This window comes from Phascolarctos cinereus, unplaced genomic scaffold (assembly GCF_003287225.1).
Source record: "Phascolarctos cinereus isolate Bilbo 61053 unplaced genomic scaffold, phaCin_HiC Scaffold_2;HRSCAF=192, whole genome shotgun sequence".
NCBI lineage: Eukaryota > Metazoa > Chordata > Mammalia > Diprotodontia > Phascolarctidae > Phascolarctos > Phascolarctos cinereus.
The window spans coordinates 354,114,393-354,139,086 of NW_027555625.1; the positions used below are offsets into that span (position 1 = coordinate 354,114,393).

Genomic DNA, 24,694 nt, shown 5'->3' on the forward strand with positions numbered 1-24,694 from the left:
CAACCCCTACAAATGTCCATTCATCTTCTCAAAGACCTCCAGACTGACATCTTATAGGGCAGGTAAAGAGTCCGCTGCCCACTGAGGAAGCTTAATCTGCTTTTGGACAACTTTGTGTAATAAGAATTTTGCCTAGTGGCAGCTAGGTGGTACAGTGGATAGAGCACCAGCCCTGGAGTCAGGGGACCTGAGTTCAGATCCAGCCTCATACACATAACACTCACTAGCTGTGTGACTTTGGGAAAGTCACTTAACCCCAATTGTCTCACAAAAAAAAAAAGAAGAAGAATTTTTTCTTTGCATCTAACCTAAGCCTGCTTCTCTGTAATTTATTGCCATCATATTCTGTCCTCCTTATAGGCGAGGGTATAGGACAAGTAAAATTCTTGCCCATGAAAGCCCTAGAACACAGCGATCAGATTTCCTCCAAGTCTTTTCTTCTCCAGGCTAAACACCTCCAGTCAACTCATCCTTGTCAGGCAGTCTCCAGTCTCCTACTCTGTCTCTTCTGGACACACTCTAATGTGCTGATATCCTTCCTAAAATGTGGCCTCCATTATGTCCCACACATAGTCTAACCAGGACAGCATACAGCAGGGCTATTTTCCGCATGAGCACGCCACTCCTCTTCCTGCAGCATAAGATGACATCAGCTTCTTGGACTTCTGGGTCAAACTGGTGACTCTTGTCAAGATTGGGATCCTCTAGGATTCTCAGATCTTTCTCACACAAAATGTCTAGTCCCATATCACGTGCATAATAGGTATCATGTTAATGGGTGTATGAATGCTTGCCTTATCAATGGGTGAGATAGGGGCTTCAGGGAGAAAGAATTTAGAAGTAAAAAGAAATTTACTGAATGCTATAAATAGAAATGGGGCCGTTGGGTAGCACAGTGGATAGAGCAGTAGCTCTGGAATTAGGAAGACCTGAATTCAGATCTGGCCTCACAGACTTACTAGCTATGTGACCCTGGGCAGGTCACTTAACCCTATTTGCCTCAGTTCATCATCTGTAAAATGAGCTGGAAAAGCACATGGCAAAACAGTCCAGTATTTTTGCTAAGAAAACCCCAAATAGGGTCACAAAGAGTCATACACAACTGAAATGACTCAACAACAAAAATAAATTAAATTTTTAAAAAAATGTCTAGTCATACATTTCCCCCATCCTGTATTTGTGGCGTTTATTTTTTAAGTCCATGTATAGGCTCTTAAATTCAACTCTATTAAATTTTATTGCATTAGAGTCAGCTCATCACTCATATGTTTCAGTTATCCCTCCCAGGCTTCTGTGTCATCTTTAAGTCTGCCATCCAAGAGTTCCTTCAAGTCACTTATAAAAATCTTGAATGGCCCAAGGCCAGGAAAAGCTCCTTAAGATCTGCCTACAAATCTGCTCTGCTCTCCCCATTTTTTCTCTTTGACCCCTTGAAATGTGACTCTGCTCCCCTGCCCCCAATCATTTTGCTCTAAAGCCTTGACCTCCTCATTGACAGATCCAGAGGCCACTCCCCTCAGTCCTGGGCCTCTGCAGCTCCTGGCACTGCTGCTGGAGGTGAAATCCTCCCTTGGCTTCAGAGACATCTCATTTTTCTGTTTTTCCTCTTGCCTCTCTAGCTCTGTGACTCACCTTTCCCACTGCCTATAAGACAGTGCTCAAATTTAGTGTGTCCAAAACCCAGATCAGCACCTTTCTCCCTAAATCCACTCCTTCTGACTTCATTATTTTTGTCTATGTCTCCATCATTTACCCGTCCTGCCATGTTAAAAACTTTAATGTTTCCCTCTTCACTTGTCATTGTTAATCAATAACCAAGCATTTATTGAATGGTTACTATATGCTGGGAGGGCAGCCAGGTGGTGCAATAGATAGAGCATAAGGCCTGGAGTCAGGAAGACTCATCTCCCTGAGTTCAAATCTAGCCTGAGATACTTTGCTGTGCGACCCTGAGCAAGTCACTTAACCCTGTTTGCCTCAGTTTCCTCATCTATAAAATGAGTGAGAGAAGGAAATGGCGAACCACTCCATTATCTTTGTCAAGAAAACCATAAATGAGGTCATGAAGAGTCAGACCTGACTGAAAAACTATCAAAATGTACTGAGATTCTACTACGTTCTCTGGGTACAAAGACAAAAATGAAACACCTATTGACCTCAATGAGTATTTGGTGTGTCAGGGAAGACAGTATTGCCACATATAAGAGGCAGAGTGGAACGAGAACAGAATCAAAAGACTTGGATTCAAATCTGACAACTGTAGGGGTTACCTCACAGAAATGTAGCTGATACTTACTGAGAGACCCAGTAACCTCAAATTCACAAAGTTGTCTATAGGCTGAAAATGTGCCTCCAAGGATCACTGTTCAGTCACCTGTACTCAAGGAAAAAACATGAAGCAGAAGAGGAAGCCCACAGCCCAGGTTCCAGCTGGCCCATCTGAGCCCCACATTTAGCCACCACATGTAAGCAGTAGCCATATCTTCTGGGGTGAGGGAGGGGCCCTTTTACTACTGCCTTATGAGAAGTCCCTCAAAAGAGAGCTACATGCCATAAATGTTCTAGCGACCAGAAGAAAAAGAGATAGAAGGTGAGTTGCTCTTTCAAGTCTACTGAGCATCACTTCCTGGTTCAGTGGCCAGTCCTCTTTGATGAAACTTTGGCATAAGGACCATTCTGCAAGGATAAGGGACGAGAGGACCACCCATCTTTGCTGCATCATCCCAAAGTGCCAAGTCCTTCCGTTCTGAGCAAACGACCCTAAAAAGGGTCTAGACTTATCCCCTGTGGTCTCTGATGTACCCAAAATATCCTGTCTTCCCCCTCTGCCAGATAAATTCCTACCTGTCCTTTAAAGTCCAACTTAAATGTTGCCCTGTCTCTGAACGTAATCCTCTTGGTCAACAATTACTTTCCCTTCACCATCCCCACTTCTCTTGAACCTCACATGGCCCTTGTTTGTATACCTAATGCAGTTAGAACAAAATATTGTGCATTGTGATTAACTGTGTTTGTCTTATCCCCTGACTAAATTGTGAGCTCCACGAAGACAGGAAACTTTTTTTTATTTAATGTATCTTTTTTTTAAATTAACATTTATTATTTATTTTTAACATTCTTTTCTTTTTAAAGTTTGAGTTTCAAATTTTCTCCTTCCCTCCCACTTCCTCCCAAACCCACTGAGAAAGCAAGAAATATGATATCAGTTAAACATGGGGAAGTCCCAAAATATAATTCCCTATTAGCCATGTTGCAAAAAAGCAAAAAAGTGAGAAAATTATCCTTCGGTTTGTATCCAGAGTTCATCAGTTGTCTCTCTGGAAGTAGATATCATTTTTCATCATGAGTCCTTTGGAATTGTCTTGGATCAGAGCAGCCAAGTCTTTCACACTTGATCATCACTACAACATTGATGTTACTATACAGAACGATTTCCTGGCTCCTCTCACTTCTTCATATAGGTCTTGCCATGCTTTTCTGAAACCATCCCCTTGTCCTTTCTTTTTTTTAATAATATTTTATTTTCCCCCAATCGCATGTAAAAACAATTTTTAACGTTCAGAGGTTATTTTTTAATGTTTTGAGTTCCAAATTCTATCCTTCCCTCCCCTAATCCATCCTTGAGACAATAAGCAATCTGATATAGTTTATACATGTAAATGTATATCATGTAAATCATGTAAAATGTATTTCCATATGAGTCATTTTGTAGAAGAAAACTCAAACCAAAAGAAATGAAAGACGGGAAGTAAAAAAAAACAGTATGCTTCGGTCTGTATTCAAATGCCATCAGTTCTTTTCTCTGGAGGCATTCTTCATAGGGAGTCCTTTGGGATTGTCTTAGATCATTGTATGGCTGAGACTAGCTAAGTCATTCACAGTTGTTCCTCATACAGTACTGCTGTTGTTGTGTCCTTTATTCTGCATCAGTTCCTATAAGTCTTTCCAGGTTTTTCTGAGAGCATCCTGCTCATCATTTCTTGTAGCATAACAGTGTTCCATCAAAATCGTATAACACAGTTTGTTCAGCCAATTCCCTAATTGATAAGAATTCACTCAACTTCCAATTCTTTACCACCACAAAGAGTTACTAAAAATATTTTTGTACACATAGGTTATTTTCCTTTTGCTTTGATCTCTTTAGGATATAGACCTAATAGTGGTATTGCTGGATCAAAGGGTATGTACAGTTTTGTAGCCTTTGGGCATAGTTCCAAATTGCTCACTAGAATGGTTGAACCAGTTCATAATTCCACCAACAGTTCATCAGTATACCTATTTTCCCTCATCCCCTTCAGCATCTGTCTTTTCTTATAGGTATGATGGGGTATCTCAGAGTTATTTTAATTTGCATTTCTCTAATGAAAAGTGATTTAGAGCATTTTTATATGAATATAAATAGCTTTGATTTCTTCTTCTGAAAACTGCTTATTCATATCTTTTGAACATTTATCAATTGGGGAATGGCTCTTATTTTTATAAATTTGACAATTCTCCATATATTTGAGAAATGAGGCCTTTATCAGAGAAACTTGCTATAAAAATTTTTGATATTATTTCACTGTCTATGGTACCTTTTAACAAAATGTAGTTTTCCCTGATTATCTCTTTTAATTAGGTCTATTTTTGTTTTTGCTTTATCTGAGATCATCTGCCTTTTTTTACTTCAACTGAAGCATATTAGATTCTGCCCCAGCCCCTTATTTTAACTGCATGTGTCTTTCTGTTTCAAGTGTGTCTCTTGTAAAAACATATTGTTAAATCTGTTTTTTAATTTATTCTGCTATCCAATTCAGTTTTATGGGTGAGCTCATCCCATTCACATTCACAGTTAAGATTACTGTGTTTTTCCTTCTATCCCACTTTTTTCTGTTTCTTCTCTCTGTCTTTTTATCCTGTCCCTCTTCAAAAGTTTATTTTGCTTCTAACCTCCTTTAATCCAACTTTTCTCATCCAGTACCCTCTGCCAACCTTTCTCTTATTCCCTTCCCCTTCTATTTCTCTATTGGATAAGATAGATTTCTATACACAACTTAATGTGTGTGTGTGTGTGTGTGTGTGTGTATTCTTCCTTCTTTGAAGTAATCTGATGAGTGTGAAGTTCAAGTATTGCTCACCAGCCCTCTCCCCAACACCCTATACTGTAAAAGCTCCTCCTTGCATTCCTCTTTTATATGAGAAGATTTTTCCCATTCTACCTCTCCCTTTCCCCTTCTCTCTTTTCTCATTCCTTCATTGGAGGTCATTCCAACATAGTCAACTCACTCCCATGCCCTCTATGTATTTTCTTTTAACTGCCCTAATAATGATAAAGCTCTTGGAATTTGCATAAATCATCTTCCCCTATAAGAATGTAAACAATTTAACCTTATTGAAGACCTTATGATTTCTCTTTCATATTTACCTTTTTATGCTTCTCAAGTCTTGTGTTTGAATGTCAAATTTTCTATTCAGCTCAGGTTTTTTCAGCAAGAACACTTGAAATTCCTCTATTTCATTAAATATCCATTTTTCCTCATAAAGAATTATACTCAGTTTTTCTGGGTGGGTTGTTCTTGGTTCTAATTCTTTTTCATATAAAAGATCCTCTGCCTTCCAGAATACCATATTCCAAGCCCTCTGTAACTTTAACATGGAAGCCATTAAATTTCATGTGATTGTGGTGCCACAATATTTGAATTGTTTCTTTTTGGCCACCCGCTTGCAATATTTTCACCTTGACCTTGGAGCTCTGGAATTTGGCTATAAGATTCCTGGGAGTTTTCATTTTGGGATCTCTTTCAGGAGGTGATCAGTAGATTCTTTAAATTCCTATTTTACTCTCTCAATCTAAGATATCAGGGCAGTTTTCCTTGACAATTTCTTGAAGTATGATGTCTAGACAGATTATTATTATTATTGTTGTTGTTGTTGTTGTTGTTGTTGTTGATTTCAGGTAGTTCATAAGTTCTTAAATTATCTCTTCTCAATCTATTTTCCAAGTCTATTTTTCTGATAAAATATTCAACATTTTCTTCTGTTTTTTAAAATTCTTTTGAATTTGTTTTGTTTCTTGATATCTCGTGGCATCCTAGCTTCTATTTGCCTAATTCTAATTTTTAAGGAATTATTTACTTCAATGAGCTTTTGTATCCCCTTTTCCATTTGACCAATTCTGCTTTTAAAGTTCTTTTCTTCAGCAAATTTTTATGTCTATTTTACCATTAGGTCAATTCTTTTGGTTTTCTTAAGAGTTATTTTCTACAATATTTTTAACGCCTCTTTGGCTAAGCTGTTAATTCTCTTTTCATAATTTTCTGCATCTCTCTCATTTCTTTTCCTCATTTTTCCTCATTTCCTCATCTCTTTAACTCTTCTAGGAATTCTTGTTGGGCTTGGGTTTAATTATCACTTTATCTTTGAGACTTTGTTTATAACTATTTTTACATTGTCTTCTTCTAAGTTTGTCTCTTTGTCTTCCCCGCCACCATGGTAGCTTTTTATGGTCAAGTTCTTTTATTGTTGTTTGCTCATTTTCCCAGCCTATTTCTTGACTTTGAACTTTATGTTAAAGTTGGGCTCTGCTTACCTTGGGGTGGGGAGACAGTGTCCCAAGCTTCAGGTTTTTTTCATGCTGCTGTTTTCAGAATTAGCTCCAGAAGTCTGCAAGTTTCTGGTACTTCCAAGGTGGTGTGATCTGAGAAGAGGTGTGGTTACTGCTCTCCTGGTCAGTGCTCTCGTCTTTACCCAGGAGGGACTCCTGCTCCCCTGCAGTCCCAAGCACAAGCTCTCCTCTTGGCCCTGGAACTGTGACTAGGGCCCCTGCTCCCTTGTGACTGACCACAAGTGATCCTCTCTACCCTGGCACTGCACATGGTCAATAGACTTGCCAATCAGCACCATTCATGCCCAGTACCAACAATGTGTCCCCTATAAACTCTTTCTGACTTTCAGCAAGTTGTTTAACCAACCTATGTTTCTGTTTTCCCAATTATGGCAGTGCATTGTTGGCCAAGAGTCTAAAACCCCTTCCAGAGCTGACATTCTATGTTTTAAGTTCTAAGTCCCCTCCTAATTCTGAGCTTCTGGGTTCTAAGAACCTTTCTCTAGCATTCAAATTCTAGGATTACAGACCCTTTCTGGGAAAGAGGAAAAAACTGCAGACTCCCCAGGGCCTCCACAAAATCTCTTTGCATTAAAAAAAGAAAAATATGTCAAGTGGCAGATACACCTTTCCCTGACTCCATTACTTGACTCTAAACAGGGAATTAATTACCTTCTGAATTTAGTCCTAATGAACTATTAGCGTAAAGACCTGGCTGATAAGAAGCAATTTTGCTCAAGGGCTTCCTTAATGAAATGACTTATGACATATTATAAAAATATGATAAATAGTGGCAGGCCCCAGGCTCATCTGTCTCCCAAAGTACTACTAATGCCTGAAGGTGACTGGCCCAAGGCCCTGGAGACTCAGGTAGTGGCTGGAAGAAACTGAAGTCAATTTCTAAAGCTGTAGGGCAAAAATATCAAAGTCAGAAAATGAAGAGGTGAGAGGTGACAGTTATCTGGATAATTCAGGCCAATTCTCCTAGAATGATTCTCCTGCTTACGAAAGTCATTTAGCTTCTGTACAGTGAGCTAGAAACAAAAGCAGAACTCAAAGCTCCTGTGCTCCAGGGAACATTGCTGGCTCACCTTCTAACTGGCTGAGCTGACTCTGGGCACAGGACTTAGAGTCAGAAAACCTGGGCTCCTATTTGCCTCTGACACATTCTCTCTCTGACATTTGTTTTCTACGAAAAGGTCATGTGGCACATCTGAGCCTCAGTTTTTTCATCTGTAAAATTGGGAAGCTTGATCTATGTTATTTCCCCAATGTCAGTGTGGGTGAAGGCATCTTAAAGAAATATAGAAATGTGTGTTCTTAGTATCTTGTAGAGCTATGAGACCGTAAGGGTAGCCATGAACCTTCACAAGGCCAAAGCTAGAAGCTGTTAGCATGTACCTGTTTATTCAATTTTATTCTATATCTGCAGAAAGGTTGTTAAAGTTACTGTTATTTCCTGTGGATAGGTAAGTCCTGTTTCCCCACTCAGATATGAGTTCCTTTGAGGCAGGGCCTAGGGCTATCATTCTGCCTCTTCTGTCTTCTCTTCCATGAATGTTCTAAGGACAGAATCCAGCCCTGCCCCCTCCTCTGTCTCCCCCAGATTATGAAATCTCTAAGATCAGACCCAGGTCTCTTCCTCCTCTCTCTCCTCCCCTCTAACTCCGACACCATCACCTTGTGAACTCATTGAGGAAAAGTCTTCTTTCCTCTGCTGAAATATTCCAAGCACTGCATCCCATTCTGCTTACCCTCCCCATAACTTGGGAAGCCCTCCTGAAAAACACAGGGTACAAATTGTACCTTCTAACACTCGCCCTCTGGGGGCAGCTAAGTGGCACAGTGAATAGAGTGCTGGGCCTGGAGTCAGGAAGACCTATCTTTCTAAGTTCAGATCTGGCCTCAGATATTTACTAGCCAGACCCTGGACAAGACCCTGAATGAGTCACTTAACCCTGTTTGCCTCAGTTTCCTCAGTTGTAAAATGAGCTGGAGAAGGAAATGACAAACCACTCCTGCATCTTTGTCAAGAAAACCCCAAATGGGGTCACAAAGAGTCAAACACAACTGAAAATGACTCAACGACAACTCCACCACTTCCCTAGTGATACAAGGACATTCTAAAGGTCTCTTTGATGAACTTTGGAATTGATTGGGAGACACGGGAGAAAGTGGCACAGGATTGTCCTGCACAGCATACCTGCATCCAAGAAGGCGCTGTGCTCTATGAGCAAAGCAGAGTTACAGTAGCTCAAAAGAAGCATGAGATGCGCAAATTTAGAGACGTCTCCACTCCAAATGTTCGTGTGGACTGCTTGTAGAGACTTCTGAGCACATTGGCCTGATCAGCCACGGTCAAACACACTGTTCATTGACCCCAACATCGTTATAGGGTTTTGGGCCTTTTCAAGCAGAAGGGTCTTGCTTGCATCCTTTCTCTCCGACCTCTCCCTTGTTCTCCCCATTTCTCTTAATCGTTTCTACTTGAGTGGTTACACTTTCCCTCCTTCTGCCTTGTATTACAAAGTTCCCCTCCAATCACTTAATCTCTCTGAGTCCCACTTTCTTCATCTGTAAAATAGGGCTAATAATAGCACCTTTCTGGGTTGTTGTGAGAATCAGATAAGATAATTGTTAAGTGCTTTGCAAACCTTACTAACATCATTATCATCATCATCATTGTCAGTCTTTGCATAGCCAACCAAGCTCTTCAAGCCTTCCATTAAGAGCCTGATCAAGACTTCTCTTCTCCTAGCAGCCCTCCATGATTACCCACACAGTTCTAACACTCCCTTACAGACCCCTTCTCTTCCGTCCCTTCTCTCCTCCTCTTCTCCTCCCAGTACTATGCTTGCTAACATGCTTCTGTCTATGTGACTTATCTTTTTCTTGTTTCAGCTCCTGAACTCTTCTGTCACCCTTCCTGGTTCCTCAAACATTGCACCATCCTGGAGAGCCACATTTCTGGATAGCTGAGATGTTCTGGCCTTTATCACTGCCTTTCACCTACTTTGCAAACCAGACAAAGGGACCTTCTTATAACTCCTGGGCCATGGCCCTCCATCTCTTTTCTCTTCACTTTTGCACAAGCTGTTTCCTCCTTCTTGAAAGATAATGTCTCCTTACCTTAACGGCTTAGAATTGCTGGCTTAGCTCTAACTCTGTCTCCTACATAATGCCTTCTCCTATTCCTCCCCAACCCCCACCCCAGACACTAGTGCACTCCCTCCTGGGTTACTTTAGATTGATTTATTTTGCATATAATAGCACTGCGCTGTCTGTGCTTTCTCAAAGAGGACCACGACATCAGGAAGGTGATGCCATGACTTGCAGGTGAATTGGATTCAAGTGAGAAAGGGCTATGCAACATCACCAGCCCACCTTTCTCCTCCAGAGCTGGTGAATATTTAACAACCAGCTCTTCCCCGGGGGGAAATGTACACTGGACATATTTTTAATTTTAATCTCCATTATTAACATTTTTTGCATCACTTCCTTAAGTCTAGACACTCAACAAAAGCTGGTAATGCAGGGTGTAGAGTGCTGGGCCTGAGGTCAGGAAGACAGGAGTTGAAGCCAGCTTCAGGCACTTAATAGCTGTGTGATCCTGGGCAAGTCACTTAAGCTGTCCTTGCTTCAGTTTCCTCAACTATAAAATGAAGATAATAATAGCATCTATCCCCCAGGTGTGTTGTGAGGATCAAATGAGATGTAAAGCTCTTAGCACATTCCCTGGTACATGGGAGGTGCCATATAAATGTTTATTCCCTTCTCCACCTCCTACCAATTTTTATCATTTACTGATTTACGAGGTGTAAATGCTCGTACTGAAAATTTAATAATTGGCTCTCACAAAGCTCATTGAAGCTGACTCCAGGCCAACCCTTCATCTCCATAAATGCCTATGTAGGTTACACATGTGTGACAGACCAAGTGGTTTCCTAACTCAGCTTTCCTGACCTTACCAAAGCTTCCTTCCACCACGTAACCTGGTTGTCCAGGGCTTTCTTAATACAGCTTCCTGATTTGGTGGCACAAAGATCCCAATGGCATGTGTTTGAGCCTCTCAGACTTGATGGGAGCCAGAGACCGCTAGAATCACTTTACCTTGATGACTGACTGACCAAGATGGAGAAGACGGCTACCTCAGTCAGAGAACCAAGAGCCATTATATCCTCGTGGCATATCTTTGCTATGTTAGAGCAAAGTAAACCTCGTCATTTGTTAAATGTTTAATGACTCTCTATTGTTTCATCCCAACATTGACCCTGAATTAAGAGGGTGCTGGCATTAGGGTCATGTTCTATGCTTTTCACCCAGTAGAATATAAGCTCCTTGGGGGCAGGAACAGTTCCATTCTTTGTATTCCAATGCTGATTGGTCGGTAATCACAAAAACTCTTTTTTTAAAAAAAAATTTTAACTATCTTGGATGGAAAGCTTCTACAGTAGAAGGTACCAAAGACAGAACTGGGTATATCAGAGGATCATAGGGCTTAGAACAAGGAAGAACACTGAAGATTATTATATCCAATATCTTCATTTTACAGAGACAGAAAGTGAAGTCCAGAGATGCGTAGGGAGTGATGACATTGAATCCTACATCCACTGAATTATAGAAACCAGGTCAGAAGGTCATAGGATCATGGGCAGGATTTAGCACTGAAAGTCTCCTAACAAACCATTTAAGAAGGATCCCTTTTCTTTTTAAAGCAGAAGAAAATGAAGTCCAAAAAGGTCAAATGATTTGCCCAAGGTCACACAGGTAGTAAGTAGATGCTACACGCTCTCTACAGTTCTAAGCATCCTGTAGATCTATGAGACCCTAAGTGTGGCCATTAACCTCGACAAGGCCATAGCTGGAAGTAGTTGATTAGCCTCAACTGCCTCTCGAAGACTTGAGTGAAAGATTTTAGTTCAGCGTTTTAGATGCGTGGAGTCGGCTGTTTGCGGCCTGAAGAAGTGGGCTATGGCAATACAAATAATCCCCCTTTTTTTCACCAGCCTCCTCCCACCCCATTCCCCATCTTTGCCATCCCATGACCTAACCCTCCTCCTCATCTCCCAACACATACAGTGATGATTGCTTTGTTGCTGTTCGTCCTTCATTCCTGAAGAAGACCAGTGATATCACTATGCCCATGCAAAAATTTAAATTTAAATTATTTGCTATATTTTGTAGTAGAAAGTGTCCTAGACTGGGAGTGGAAGACTTGGGTTCTAATTCCACCTTTGCCATTAAATTGCTATGTGACCTGGGGAAAAACTCTTTCCATCTCTGGGCCTCAGTTTCTTCATTTGTACTATGAAAGAGTTGGACTAAGTGATTTCTAAGGCATCTTCCAACTCTGACATTCTATGTTCTAGGTGCTAAGGTCCCTTACAGCTCCTACGTTGAACACTATGTTTTATGTGCTAAGGTACTTTCCAGCCCTGACAGTCTATATTCTGCTGTATTATCCAACCCCTCTTTCATCTCTAATATGTCCTGATTATAATATTTTATGGATCATATATATAATCCTGCCTCCTTAAACTTAACACTGAATGTCATTGCAACCCATATCCAATCTGTTTGTTAAGTCAGTTTGATGATACCTTAGACACTTACTAGCTATGTGACTCTGGGCAAGTCACTTAACTCTGTTTGCCTCAGTTTCCTCATCTGTAAAATAAACTGGGCAAGGAAATGGCAAGCCTCACCAGTTTGCCAAGAAAACCCCAAATAGAGTCACAAAGAATCAGACACAACTGAAAATGATTGAACAAAAACTGGTAAGCAGAAGGTGAGTGGGAAGAGAAAGATAGGAAATGAATTTGAAGGCCTGGGTTCAAATTCTGAATATGTTATTCACCACCTTCATGGACCTTGGATTTTACCTATCTGAACCTTGGTTTCCTTCTCAGTAACATGAGGGGGTTGGACTAGCTGACCTTTAAGACCTCTTCTAATTCTAAATCTTTACTATGTCTTATGAATCCCAGATGTGTGCCTCAGTTTCCCTTTCTTCCCTGCCCCCCATATAAAATGAAAAGTTTTGACTAGATCTCCTATGGTGCCTTTCAGTTCTAAATCTATGTTTCTAAAGTGTATGGATTTAGGGCGCAGGCTTTGGGATAGCTGTCGTGGCTGCTCATAGACCTCTTCTGCTTCCTTCATCCATGTCTGTAGAATTAACATCTCTACAACGCTTTAAGGCTGGAAAAAGCACTTTCCTTGCAAAAACCCTGTAAGTCAGGTAATGCAGCTATGACTCCATTTGACAGATGAAGCAGCTGATGAGGCCCGGAGGTGTTAAGTGACTATTTGGTGCAGTGAAGAGAGCACGTGGGATTTAGAGTCAGCAGGCCTGGGTTTGAATCTTGGCAATTCTACTTACTGCCTGTGTGACATTGATTACATAATTTCTATGTTCTGTGCCTCAGTTTCCTCATCTGTAAAATGAAGGAGTTCTAGTGGATGATCACTTGGGGTGCCTTTCTAAGTTCAATGATCCTCTTACAGTGAGTGTCAGTCAATAAACATTTATTAAACACCTATTATGTACTATGCTAAGCTCTGGGAACATGAAGAAAGATAAAAGATAGTCCCTGCTGTCAAGAAGCTTTCTAATGGAAGAAACAGCGTGCAAACAGCCATGGACCAGCAAGAGAAATACAGGATAAATTGGAAGTGATCCACAGAGGGAAGGCACACAAAGGGGATCTTCTTGTAGAAGGTGGGATTTTAGCTGGGACTTGAAGGAAGCCAAGGAAACTGGGAGCCAGAGGATGAGGGGGGAGAGCGCTCCAGGCAGGGGGCACAGCCAGAGAAAATGCCCAGAGGTGGGAGATGGAGTGTCTCAGGGCTGGGGTTTGATAATAACAGCACCTACCTCATAGGGCTGTTGGGAAACTCAAAGGAGATAATATATGTAAAGTGCTTTGCAAGCCTTAAAGAATTTTATAAGTGCTCGCTTTCATCATTTGAATTTAGGTCTCTAAATGTCCTATCCGTCCCACCACCCTGCCTTTTAATCCATCCCACTGAATCCATTTCACAGGACAACTGAGCTTGCCCATCTCTCCCCTCCAATTCTTCCACATACACCATAACTCCTACAGCACCAAGATAAGTGAGAGACTGATAAGTCAGCATTTAAGCATCTTCAGTGAGGTATTTAAAAAAACTAGTTATCTCACCTAATATCTCTGCACCTCAGTTTCCTAATATGTAAAATGGGATGGTTGGGCCAAGTGATGTCTAATAAGATTTTATGATTTTGTGTAACTGTTGAGTGGATGGATGTTTGTGATCTTTGAAAAATAAGAATCAGGGGGGCAGCTAGGTGGCGCAGTGGATAGAGCACCGGCCCTGGAGTCAGGAGGACCTGAGTTCAAATCCAGCCTCAGATACATAACACTTATTAGCTGTGTGACTCTAGGCAAGTCATTTAAACCCCAATTGCCTCACCAAAAAAAAAAAAAAGCAGAATCAGAGAATTAAAGAGGTGCCCCATGATCGGAGATTTCCCTCATTTCCTAAAAAAGATAAAGGATGGAGTCTTCTTCATTCTACAGGCTGATTAATTTGACTTTGGTTCCTCAGCTCTGTCCCAATCACCAGACCTTTATCTCCAACTATAGAGAAAGCATCTAGATGGAAGTGTGGTCCACAGACCCCTGGGCACTCTGAACTATTTTCATAATAATACTAAGACATGTTTTGCCTACTAAAACACTCCTCCCTTTTCCAACCACATATCTGTATGAGGCTGGATTTTCTTCCAATACCTCAACCAAAAAAGCATATCACAACAGATTCAATGAAGAAGCAGATAGGAGAATTCAGCATTAAACCAGGAATTAAAGAGATTCACAAAAATATGTAAAACAATGCCCCTCTTCTTACTAAATTTTTTGTTTTGAAAATATAGCTATTTTTCATTTACTTATATTTACATGTAATGGGTTTGTCGTTGCAACTTTTAAATGAATTAAGAGATATTTAAAAATTTTGTCAGTTTTCAATTCTATTACAATAAATACAACCCATATAAATAGAAGCTCTTTGAGGGCCTCAATAATTTTTAAGGATGTAAAAGAATCCTGAGACCAAAAAGTTTGAGGACTGCTGGTCTAGATCACAGATTTAAAACTGAAAGGAACTTTCACAGGTCATCTGATCCAACTTGCTTATTTCACAGATGAGGAAAGAGCTCATTAATTTTCTCCCCAAACCTTGTTCTTTGACATCGCTATTCGCCCAGGCTCCTTGTCACCAATGACTCTCACTTTTAATTTTTTTTTCTCTTGCTGTGAATTTAGCAATCATCAACAAACATTTCAACTCATTAATTTTTCTGACAAATGGAACTGACCATGGTACACCCCCTCCTCAAAAGCCTGCTGGGTCTACTTTTCTGAGAGTAAATTCAGACCCTTACCCCAGCTTTCAGACCTTCCCCAATCTGGCCCCACCCTACCTGTGACAATTTACCCACACTCCTCCTCTGTATAGCCTAGGCTTCAATCAAACTGGGTGGGTGTACTTTTCAATGCTTTTGTGAAATGCCTTTTCACATGGAACGTCATTCCTAATCTTTGCCTGTTGAATTCTCATCTACTTTTTAAAATCCAACCTAAATGTCATATCTTCCAGGTGGTATGCCCTGACTCCTGGATATGATCTGTCTCCACTTTCCATCCTCACAGCAGGACTCCAGTCTACTCCTGTGTCCTTAGACTGAGCTCCCCAATTTACAGCTCAAATCCACTCCTCTGGTATCTCCCTTCCTGTCCTTCCCCTTCTATCTATGAACACTTCAGGGCAGGGCCCAGGTCTCCTCCTCCTCCTCCTCCACCTCCTCTAAAAGCAACTCCATGACATGCTAGAAAGAAGCAATGTAACAAAATGGTTAGTGCTAGATTTCTCCATCCAGTGACAAAGAAGCAGCAGGGATTTAAAGCAGCCAAGCCAGACCTCCCAATGTAGACATTTGAATCCTACTTCAGCTAGTAGCTAAGCAAGTCAATTGCCAGTTTCCTTCTCGGTGATTTGAAGGCCTTCGTTCTGAAGAGGACCATGATATCAAGGAGGTGAAGCCATAACATGCAAGTGAATTGGATTTAAGCGAGGCAGGGCTGTGCAACTTCACCAGCCTCACTTTCTCCTCTGGAGCCATCTGGGTCCAGTGGCAAGTTATAGATCAGGACGACTGGAGATGGTCTGGGATGCAGTGGGAGACCTTGACCTTTTCAAGCTAAGGTCTTTAACAGGTCTCAAAATGTGGATAACCACTGGAGCTTTATCTCACAGGGCTCCAGAGAGATAAAGTTGGTCTTTGTTCTTAGAATCTGCATTTGACCAGAGCTTTCTTAAACATCCCACCCACCACACACACACACACACACACACACACACACACACACACACACACACACACACACACCCTTCTGACCAAAATGGAGAATGTACTGAAGAGAAACCTGGAAGGTCTCCATTACAGGCCCCTGCTAAGGACTCAAATTTCATATCCCAGGATCAGAGTTAAAATCGAAACAGACCTTAGAAGTCATCTGGTCCAACTTTCTTATTTCACTGATGAGGAACCTGAAGCCCTAGATGATTCTCACAGAAGACGAAATTGATGTTACTTCATTTTATTTGTCCTCTTTCAGGATTCAGGGATCCTATGGCTTTCATTCCAGGTCTACATTTTGTGATGTAAGACCTAGACAGTGGAAGGAGACCTGGATGTATTCATTGGATTAGAGATATTGAGCTGGAAGGGTCCTCAGAGGATACCTAGTCCAAACCTCTCATTTCATAGATGAGGAAACTGAAGCACAGAGATGTTAGGAGATCCAAGTTCAAATCCCAGCTCTAATATTTTAATATTTTATATTTTTAATATAGATATAATATATAAAAATAAATATAATATATATTTAATATTTAATAGTTTAATAATTTAATTTTAATATTTGTCTTCTGAGCTTAAATGAATCATTGAAAGTTTCTGAGCCTCAGTTTCCACATATATATATTATCCCACAAAATGGATAATAACATGTGTGTTTTGAGGAAAATGTGTCTTAACCAAAACAAAGGTGTTTTGAGGAAAGTGTTTTGTACAACCTTGAAGTACCATAGAGCAGAAAGCTAATATTCCCTCCTCTGAACTCTCAGAAAGAGGTTACTTTCTGCACTATACAGAAAGCACAGACCACATTGTGCTTTTTATTACGTGGATTTTTGTATCCTGGGCTGGTTTCTCCTCTCCCACCTACTGCAATGCAAATTCCTTGAGGGCAGAGACAGCTCTGAATTAGCTCTCAGAACCTAGTCTCAGTCTCTCTCTCTCTTTCTCTCTCTCTCTCTCTCTCTCTCTCTCTCTCTCTCTCTCTCTCTCTCTCTCTCTCTCTCTCTCTCTGTCTCTCCCCCACCTCTCTTTGTCTCTGTCTCTCTCTCTCTCCCACCCCCATTCCTCTTTCTCCTCTTCCCTCCCTCTCCTCATAGTAGTCATTGCTTCCCAGTCATTGATCCCTCATAGAAAGTAAACCCCTTGTGGGCAGGAACCATTTCATTTTTATCCTTGTATTTTGAGTTCCCTGCACACAGAAGACATGAAATAAATGTTTCTTGATTAATTGTTTGTAAAGGAAGCACCCCATAAATGTTAGTTTTTGTTACTGTTTTCAAAAGCAAAAAAATTCATTAAAAAGAAACATTAACAATAGATGTATCTTTTATTCACAAGTAAAAGTGGGGATGCCATGTTATCATACACATTTATACAAAGGCTCATAAAACCCCTATAAATCAAAATGGTCAGAAAATATGATTCGTATGAAATGGGACCTTACATACAGTATTCAACCCTGGGAAAAGTTTGTTTTCTTTTTCCTTTTTTCCTCATTTGGCAACAAATGATTGACCCAGGGGTCCCCCACCAGGGGACTTCTGGGCCAGCCTCTTTCCCTCCCACTTCCCCCCATCCCCCCCTCCATCCTCAGCACAAACTCATGCAGCCGTCCATCCCACTCATGTCCTGAGCATTCATTCATCATTACAAAAACTGGGAAAAGGTTGATTTTTTTGAATCCAAAGTTTTTGATGCAAATATTGGCTTTATGGTCAAAACGATAGAAAAATATGAACCTAATGAAACATTTACAAAACTCTTCCCCCCAACTTTTTTTTTTTGCTGGTTTATTTTGGTAAGAAATTGGAGGCTGTATTCCTGCCATTGAAGAAGGCTCTTGGTGCTTTTTGCTAAGCCCTTGGCCACTGCTTTCCCCAAGGGGGAATAACAGGTTTATAGAAAATGAGGTTAATTCAACCACGGAAGAGCTCATTCCATAGTTAACAGTTCCCCTTGGCCCCAAACATACTTCAATCGCCATGTTTATTTTCATCCATGTGGGTTCCCAACCCCTCTTACAATTTTAGTAGACAGTCTTTATGAGTTGCTGTGCATGCCCTCCCCCCAAAAGAAAATTCCATCCCCTGAAGGCTGATCTTGTGGTGATGAGCCCTGGCCTTCAGCCCCCAAACTACCATGGAGGCTGGTACTCATAGCTTTTCTAGCTTGGCTAGCTCTTCACACACAGGCTTCAAAAGCCTAGGGATCACCTGTATACCACAATGAGGCCATCACATAAGGATGGCAGGAAACTTTCAGTTCAAAAAAAAAAATCAACCAGAAGTAAAAGCCAATCTTAGTCCTGCTCTGAGGAGGGAATGAAAACTAGTCCTTGTCAGAGCTCATTCCGTGCCCTTTGGAAAGATAAAAACACCCATAAAAATATCTTGGATCCAAACCCCATATCAGTCTTCTGGCCATTGAAGTTTTGCTACATCAAACCACTTTTCTAGGAAACCAGAAGGCAAGGCCAGGAGGAAATAGTCATGTGCTTATTGCTGTCATTACTATGTTTTTACATGGGGTCAGAAATACACGATACAATATCAAAGGTTCAACAGGAAAACATCTGATGCCTGGGCTGCTGGCTTCCAAATTTCTAGCACCAAAGGGAGAAAAAAAAATCCAATTAACGTGAAAGGCACTTGGCATTGCTAGGGGAATGTCTGTTGGTGTTCTTAATCCTCAGTTCCTGTCTGTCTGTCCGTCCGTCCGTCCGTCCGTCAGGCATGGTTCCTTCTCACTCTCTGTACAGTTTGGTCTCGAATGAGGCACCACGTTGATTGTGAAACATTCCAGTTCCTTGCCCACATCCATCCCCTCTCTCCCTCCCACTTTCCCACCCCTCTGTTCCTTTCACTTCTACATTCCTGCTCCCCTTGTCACTTCCTTGTGGCGTTGCAACCTTGGCACAACCCGGCATCGCCCTGGATTCTGCTTTCTGTCCCTTCCTTTGTCTCGTCCCTTTCCCATCCCATTCCTGTCCCATCCTGTCCGCTCTGGTCTGCTCTCAAACTTCTACTTCCTGGACGTCTGATACGCCAATGTCAAAGCAGGTGACGATCATGACGTGGGCTTTGCACACGTTCACACAGCGCTCCAGGTCCTCTGTAGCTTGCTCAAGAGCCTCCAGGTATTCCTCAGACTCTTTGTCCAGCTCTGGGTCCACCTCAACTGCAAACCAAAATTATCATGGGGGTCAGAACATTGGGTGTCCAGGTGCCCTCTATGAAAGTGCCTCCACTACAGTCCATCCTCCACTCAGCTGTTTGATCTTGTCATCCCCGTATTCAATAAATACCCTAGGCTCCCCCATCTCCTAACTAACTCCCCTTGTTCTCACTGCCTGTCCCTGATTCCTGGGACTCTCTTTCTCCTCCTCTCTGTCTCCTGGCTTCCCTGACTTCTTTCAAGCCCATTTACTGCAGGAGGCCTTTCCCAGCTGTTCCTACCTTGCCCTCCCACTTCCCTGAGACTTTCATTAACACAGTATAGGTTTCATACGTACATAGTTATTTGCATGTTGCACAACATGTCTGAGGGCAATGATTGTTTTTCTATTTCTTCCTACAGCGTCTTCACCCCTGAGACAATCTCCACACCCACTGGAAACTTGGACCGGCTCTACCAGCTTGGATAGGTGAACCTCTTTGCCTTATCTTGTAGAAAACCAAGCTTTCATACCACTTCTTTCAGTATCATCTCCTCACCATGCCTTATTGTGGATAACCTCTCCACTCTCACCTCCAATCCCTGCCTTCCAACATCCCATTATGTGTCTTCCCCATTAGAATGTAAGCGCCTTGAGGGCAAGGAATGATTAGCAAGTTTTTATTTGTAGTCTCATACTGAGCACTGTGCCTAGCACATAGTAAGCACTTAATAAGTGTTCTATCATCCATCCATCCATCTATCCACCCATCCACCTATCTATCTATCTATTCATCTGTTGACCCACATCCATCTATCCATCCATCCATCCATCCATCTAAATATCTATCTATTCAGAAATCAATTAATCTATCCATCCATCTATCCATCTATCTATTCATCTGTAGACCCACCCATCTATCCATCCATCCACCCAGCCATCTATCTATTCAAAAATCTATCTATTAATCTATCCATCCATCCATCCATCCATCCATCCATCTATCTATCTATCTATTCATCTGTTGACCCATCCATCTATCCATCCATCCACCCAGCCACCTATCCATCTATCTATTTAGAAGTCTATTCATCTATCCATTCATCTATCCATCTATCTGTCCATCCATCCATCTATCTCTCTATCTATCTATTCATCTGTTGACCCATCCATCTATCCATCCATCCGCCGAGCCATCTATCCATCTATCTATTTAGAAATCTATTCACCTATCCATTCATCGATCCATCCATTCATTTATCTGTCTATCTGTCCATCCATCCATCTATCTCTCTATCTCCCTATCTATCTATTCATCTGTTGACCCATCCATCTATCTATCTATCTATCTATCTATCTATCTATCTATCTATCTATCTATCTATCTATCTATCTATCTATTCATCTGTTGACCCATCCATCCATTTTATCTATCTATCTATCTATCTATCTATCTATCTATCTATCTATCTATCTATCTAATCTTCATGTCCCCAGCACTTAGCACAGTAAAGAGATTAATAAATGTGTATTAACTGACTGACTGACTGTCATATAAGCAAATGTCCAAGAACAAACTTCTTCAATACTCGAAACATCCACGATTTAATCAATGAGGTCCTTCCCATCACCTCTGTAGCTCACAAACTCTGTACAATTCATTTCTCAGATGAGGAAACTGAGGCCCAGAAAAGTAAAGTGACTTGCTCAAAGTCCCACAGATATTATGTGGCAGAACCTGGATTTGAACCAGGGTCCTCTGACTCCAAATGTATGACAAAGGACAAATCACTGTCCCTCTCTAGGCCTCAGTCTCTTTCTCTGTAAATGGGAAGAAGTGCTTATGTATAAGATACCTGGCAAAAGATGCTGGGAGGAAAGTCCTTTGTAAACCTCAAAGTACTTTAAAATTTGAATTGCCGTTATTATTCAGGAGCTAACAATGAACAGCCCAGGCCCTAGTTCTTCCCTTCCTCCTCTTGGATGACAACCACCCATGAGTAGGTTCCTATTCATAAGCCCTCCTCCCAAGCTGGAAAAGGGGAGGAGAAGCCCTGGGCCTCATTTTTGTTTTATCCTAGGTCTCAGTTTCCCCTCCTGTAAAACAAATAAAGGGACTGGACAAGATTATTTCTAAATCTTCTGGTCCTCTGAAACTCCAGCCAGGCTGCAGATAGTGATGGTGATCCTTTCTCAGAAGCAGACAGATGGGAAGCTGGCAACGCCTACACACCCTAGAGGCACATTTCCATGCTGGGACCACAGACTATGCCCACCAATGCAAGAGTTTAAGGCTTCTCGGTCCATTTCTATCATCCAGACTCTTCCCAGACTCAGGGAGCACGGGCAGCAATGCAAGACAGACCCCAGGACATGGGCACTGTTTTGGTCCCCACAGATAGGGAGCATCAGATGGGTGTTGCTCCAGCGCACTTACACTCTTCTCTCCACTTGTTTGGGTCCATCATCAGCCGGCTCTTGGTCTCTTCCAGCTCCTCCTTCAGGAGTTCGTGCTTTGCCTCCATCTCCTTGATCCGCTGATGTCTCCTTTCCAGGACCTTCAGCTTGGCATTAAAATACATCAGGCCCTTTGGAAAAACAAAGAGAATTCCCAGACATCTGGGTTCAGGCTGCAGCCATCACTCCCAGACAGGTGAAAGAATAAAGCAATGGACCTAAAGATCTCGCCCCATCGTTTTACAGGTGAGAAAACTCAGGCCCATCCACAGAAAGGAAGAGATCTGTCCAGAGTAACACAGTTAATAAGCAATGAGACCCACAGTTCAAGCCTAGGTCTCTGGATTCAAAATCCAATAGACTTTCTTCTCCATCACATTAGGCAGTTGGGCGAGCAGCGGATAGCGTGCTGGGCCTGGAGTCAGGAAGACCTGAGTTCAAATCCTGCCTCAGACACTTACCAGCTGCGTGACCCTGGGCAAGTCATTTAATCCTCTGTTTGCTTCAATTTCTTCAACTGTAATAACAGGAATAATAATATTCCTACCTCATAAGGTTGTGAGGATCAAATGAAATAATACTAGTACAGTTCTTAGCACAGTTCCTGACACATAGTATATAAATGCTATCTAAATACTTGTAACAGACTTGGGTGACCTTGAGCAAAACCCTTTCCCTCCCTCTGGGCTTCAGTTTCCTCTGATAGAATAAATGAATGAATAAATAAATAACTGATGGACAATAAGTAAATGAACCAAATAAATAAATGAATAAAGAGAAAGAAAGAAAGAAAGAAAGAAAGAAAGAAAGAAAGAAAGAAAGAAAGAAAGAAAGAAAGAAAGAAAGAAAGAAAAAGAAAGAAGAAAGAAAAAGAAAAAATGATGAGACTGAGTTCTCCAGAATGGTATCCCTATAGGTCATCTCTAAGATTTCTTCTAACTCTGAGATTCTGACATTCTCCAATCCTTGAGGAACCCTACCTACTTCAGTGTGAGGGGGGGAACATGCTATTTACCTTTTCCACATCTTGGAAAGGCTAGAGGGAAAAAAAGAGAGGGGAAAAAGGAAAAACTCCATCAGAAGGAAGCAGGCATTGGGCTAAATGACTTTCCCAATAATAGCCCCCTCCCCCTCCCCACCAACGTGGAGGTGCCATAACTAAGGGTGAATAACCTTGCTCTGGAGGGAAGCTATTAAGGAGGACTTAAAAGGTTCTGAACAAACAAAGTCGCTGCAACAGGGCTCTGTGCAGACAGAGTCCTAATAATGAGTGCACACACATTCTCCACTCATGTTCTCCGTCAGGTTAAACACAATTAATTGTGGCCTATAATGATGTTTCTCTGTTCAGGGGACCTAAACATGCAAAACAGTGAAAATTAATCATGCCAGGAGCTCTAATTGCAAGGCCGTTTCCAGTTGAACCCCTTCCCCCCTCAGGGACCTGGACCAAAAGGGCTCTGAAGGGAGGAGGGCTACAAGAGAGGGGAGGGGCTGACCTCGGGCTCCTCCCGCCGGTGCCTCTGCAGGCGCTCCACGTCGTCAATCTCATACACTTTGATCTCAAAAGGCTCCTTCAAAGTGCCAGGCAGAGGGGGCAGGTCCACCCACTGACCGGCAGCGTTGGGCTTCCTGCCCAGGGCTGCAGCATCAGGCAGTGGAGTCGGGACCAGGCGCCGCCGCTGCAGACCTGCAAATACACAACCGACACCCCCCAGCCCCATCAGTGATGCTCTAGCTTCCTGCTGTCTGCTAGGCAAAGGCATACACATGCATCTCCATGCACGTTTTCCTCCTCAGGTAAGAGCAGAACGTAGACTATTTAGAAAGGGTGTAGACTATGTAGAAATGGTGATAAGTAGCTGTGCTTGATTAGAAGCCCACTTGCATTGGTTTCATGCTTCAATTCAATTTTTTTTAATTTATAGAATAAAACAAGCATTTCCATGACATAATACATTAAAAAGATACTTGTACATGAAACTGCAAATCTACTATGCACAACTTGCTATTCCTTTCAAATATACAACAAAATTATCATGCAATTTTTTTTCTTTTTTCTTCCCCCCCTCCCCCAAATGAATTGAACCACCTGAAAAGGGTTCAAGTCATTTCCCTAATAGAAAGGTTGCTGGCTCTGAGCCAGAGGACCTAGATTCAACACTACCGTAGCTTCTTACTGTGTAACCTTAGACAGTTCACTGAACTTCATGGGACTCAGTTCTCTCATTTGTAAAATAAAAGAATTGGGCTCGGTGGATCAAATTCACCCCAACCCCTGTGTCCCATTTGTTCATGTCCATCCACTTTCCCCCATGTTCCACTCCAAACCTGCCCACCTTTTCCACTGTGCTCTCTGGAATTACCATTCCATAGTGAACAAATTTCTCTACATTCTAGACCTCTTTCTTTCATACTTCTTCTATGTCCTTGCCCTGACTGAGACGTGGTGGCCTACCCCTACGCCACTCCACTCCATCCCTTACACACACACACACACACACACACACACACACACACACACACGCACTATATTCCTGGCTATCCTCTATAACACTGGTTACACTTTCACTCACACTTCCAAAACAGTGGTCCTGGAAGGGGAGTCAGAATCTTCCTTGGTCCCCACTGTCACTTCCAGAGCTCTCCTTTTGCTGACACCACTCAGTAATGTCTCCTTTTTAGAAGTTCATTCACTTAAAATTTTCCACACAAGCCAGATTACGGAGGCAATTATGTACAAACTGCCCATTATTCTCCCTCCTTTCTGGAGAAGTTCGGCACCTGTCTCACCACCTTCCTCATGTTCCCAACTCTTGTCTTTATATTAACGGACTTCAACATCCATATTCATTTCAAATGCCTTAGCCTCCCAATCCCTCCTATTCCCATGGCCTATTCCCTCATTTCACCCTAGCCATAGGCAGGGATGACGACGGCCTGGATCTCACCATTACCCACAACGGTTCCACTTCTAAATCCAAAATTCTGACCATAGCCCTATCATTGTATCTCATCCCTTACCTCATTCCTCCTAAACCTATTTTTTATTCACATCATGATCTTCAATTCCTCCACCTTATAATACTTTCCC

The 24,694-nt window shown here is 41.8% G+C and overlaps 1 protein-coding gene across 1 annotated transcript in view; it reads right to left on the reverse strand.

The window, feature by feature from the left end:
• Positions 1-17,297: 17,297 nt before the first annotated feature.
• KIF26A (kinesin family member 26A) overlaps positions 17,298-24,694 on the reverse strand; it is a 165,588-nt gene continuing 158,191 nt past the window's right edge. Inside the window, 4 exon segments of the mRNA XM_078150387.1 lie at positions 17,298-19,166; positions 21,581-21,731; positions 22,616-22,636; positions 23,100-23,290. Coding sequence (XP_078006513.1) covers positions 19,003-19,166; positions 21,581-21,731; positions 22,616-22,636; positions 23,100-23,290 — 527 coding nt within the window. The 3' untranslated portion in view covers positions 17,298-19,002.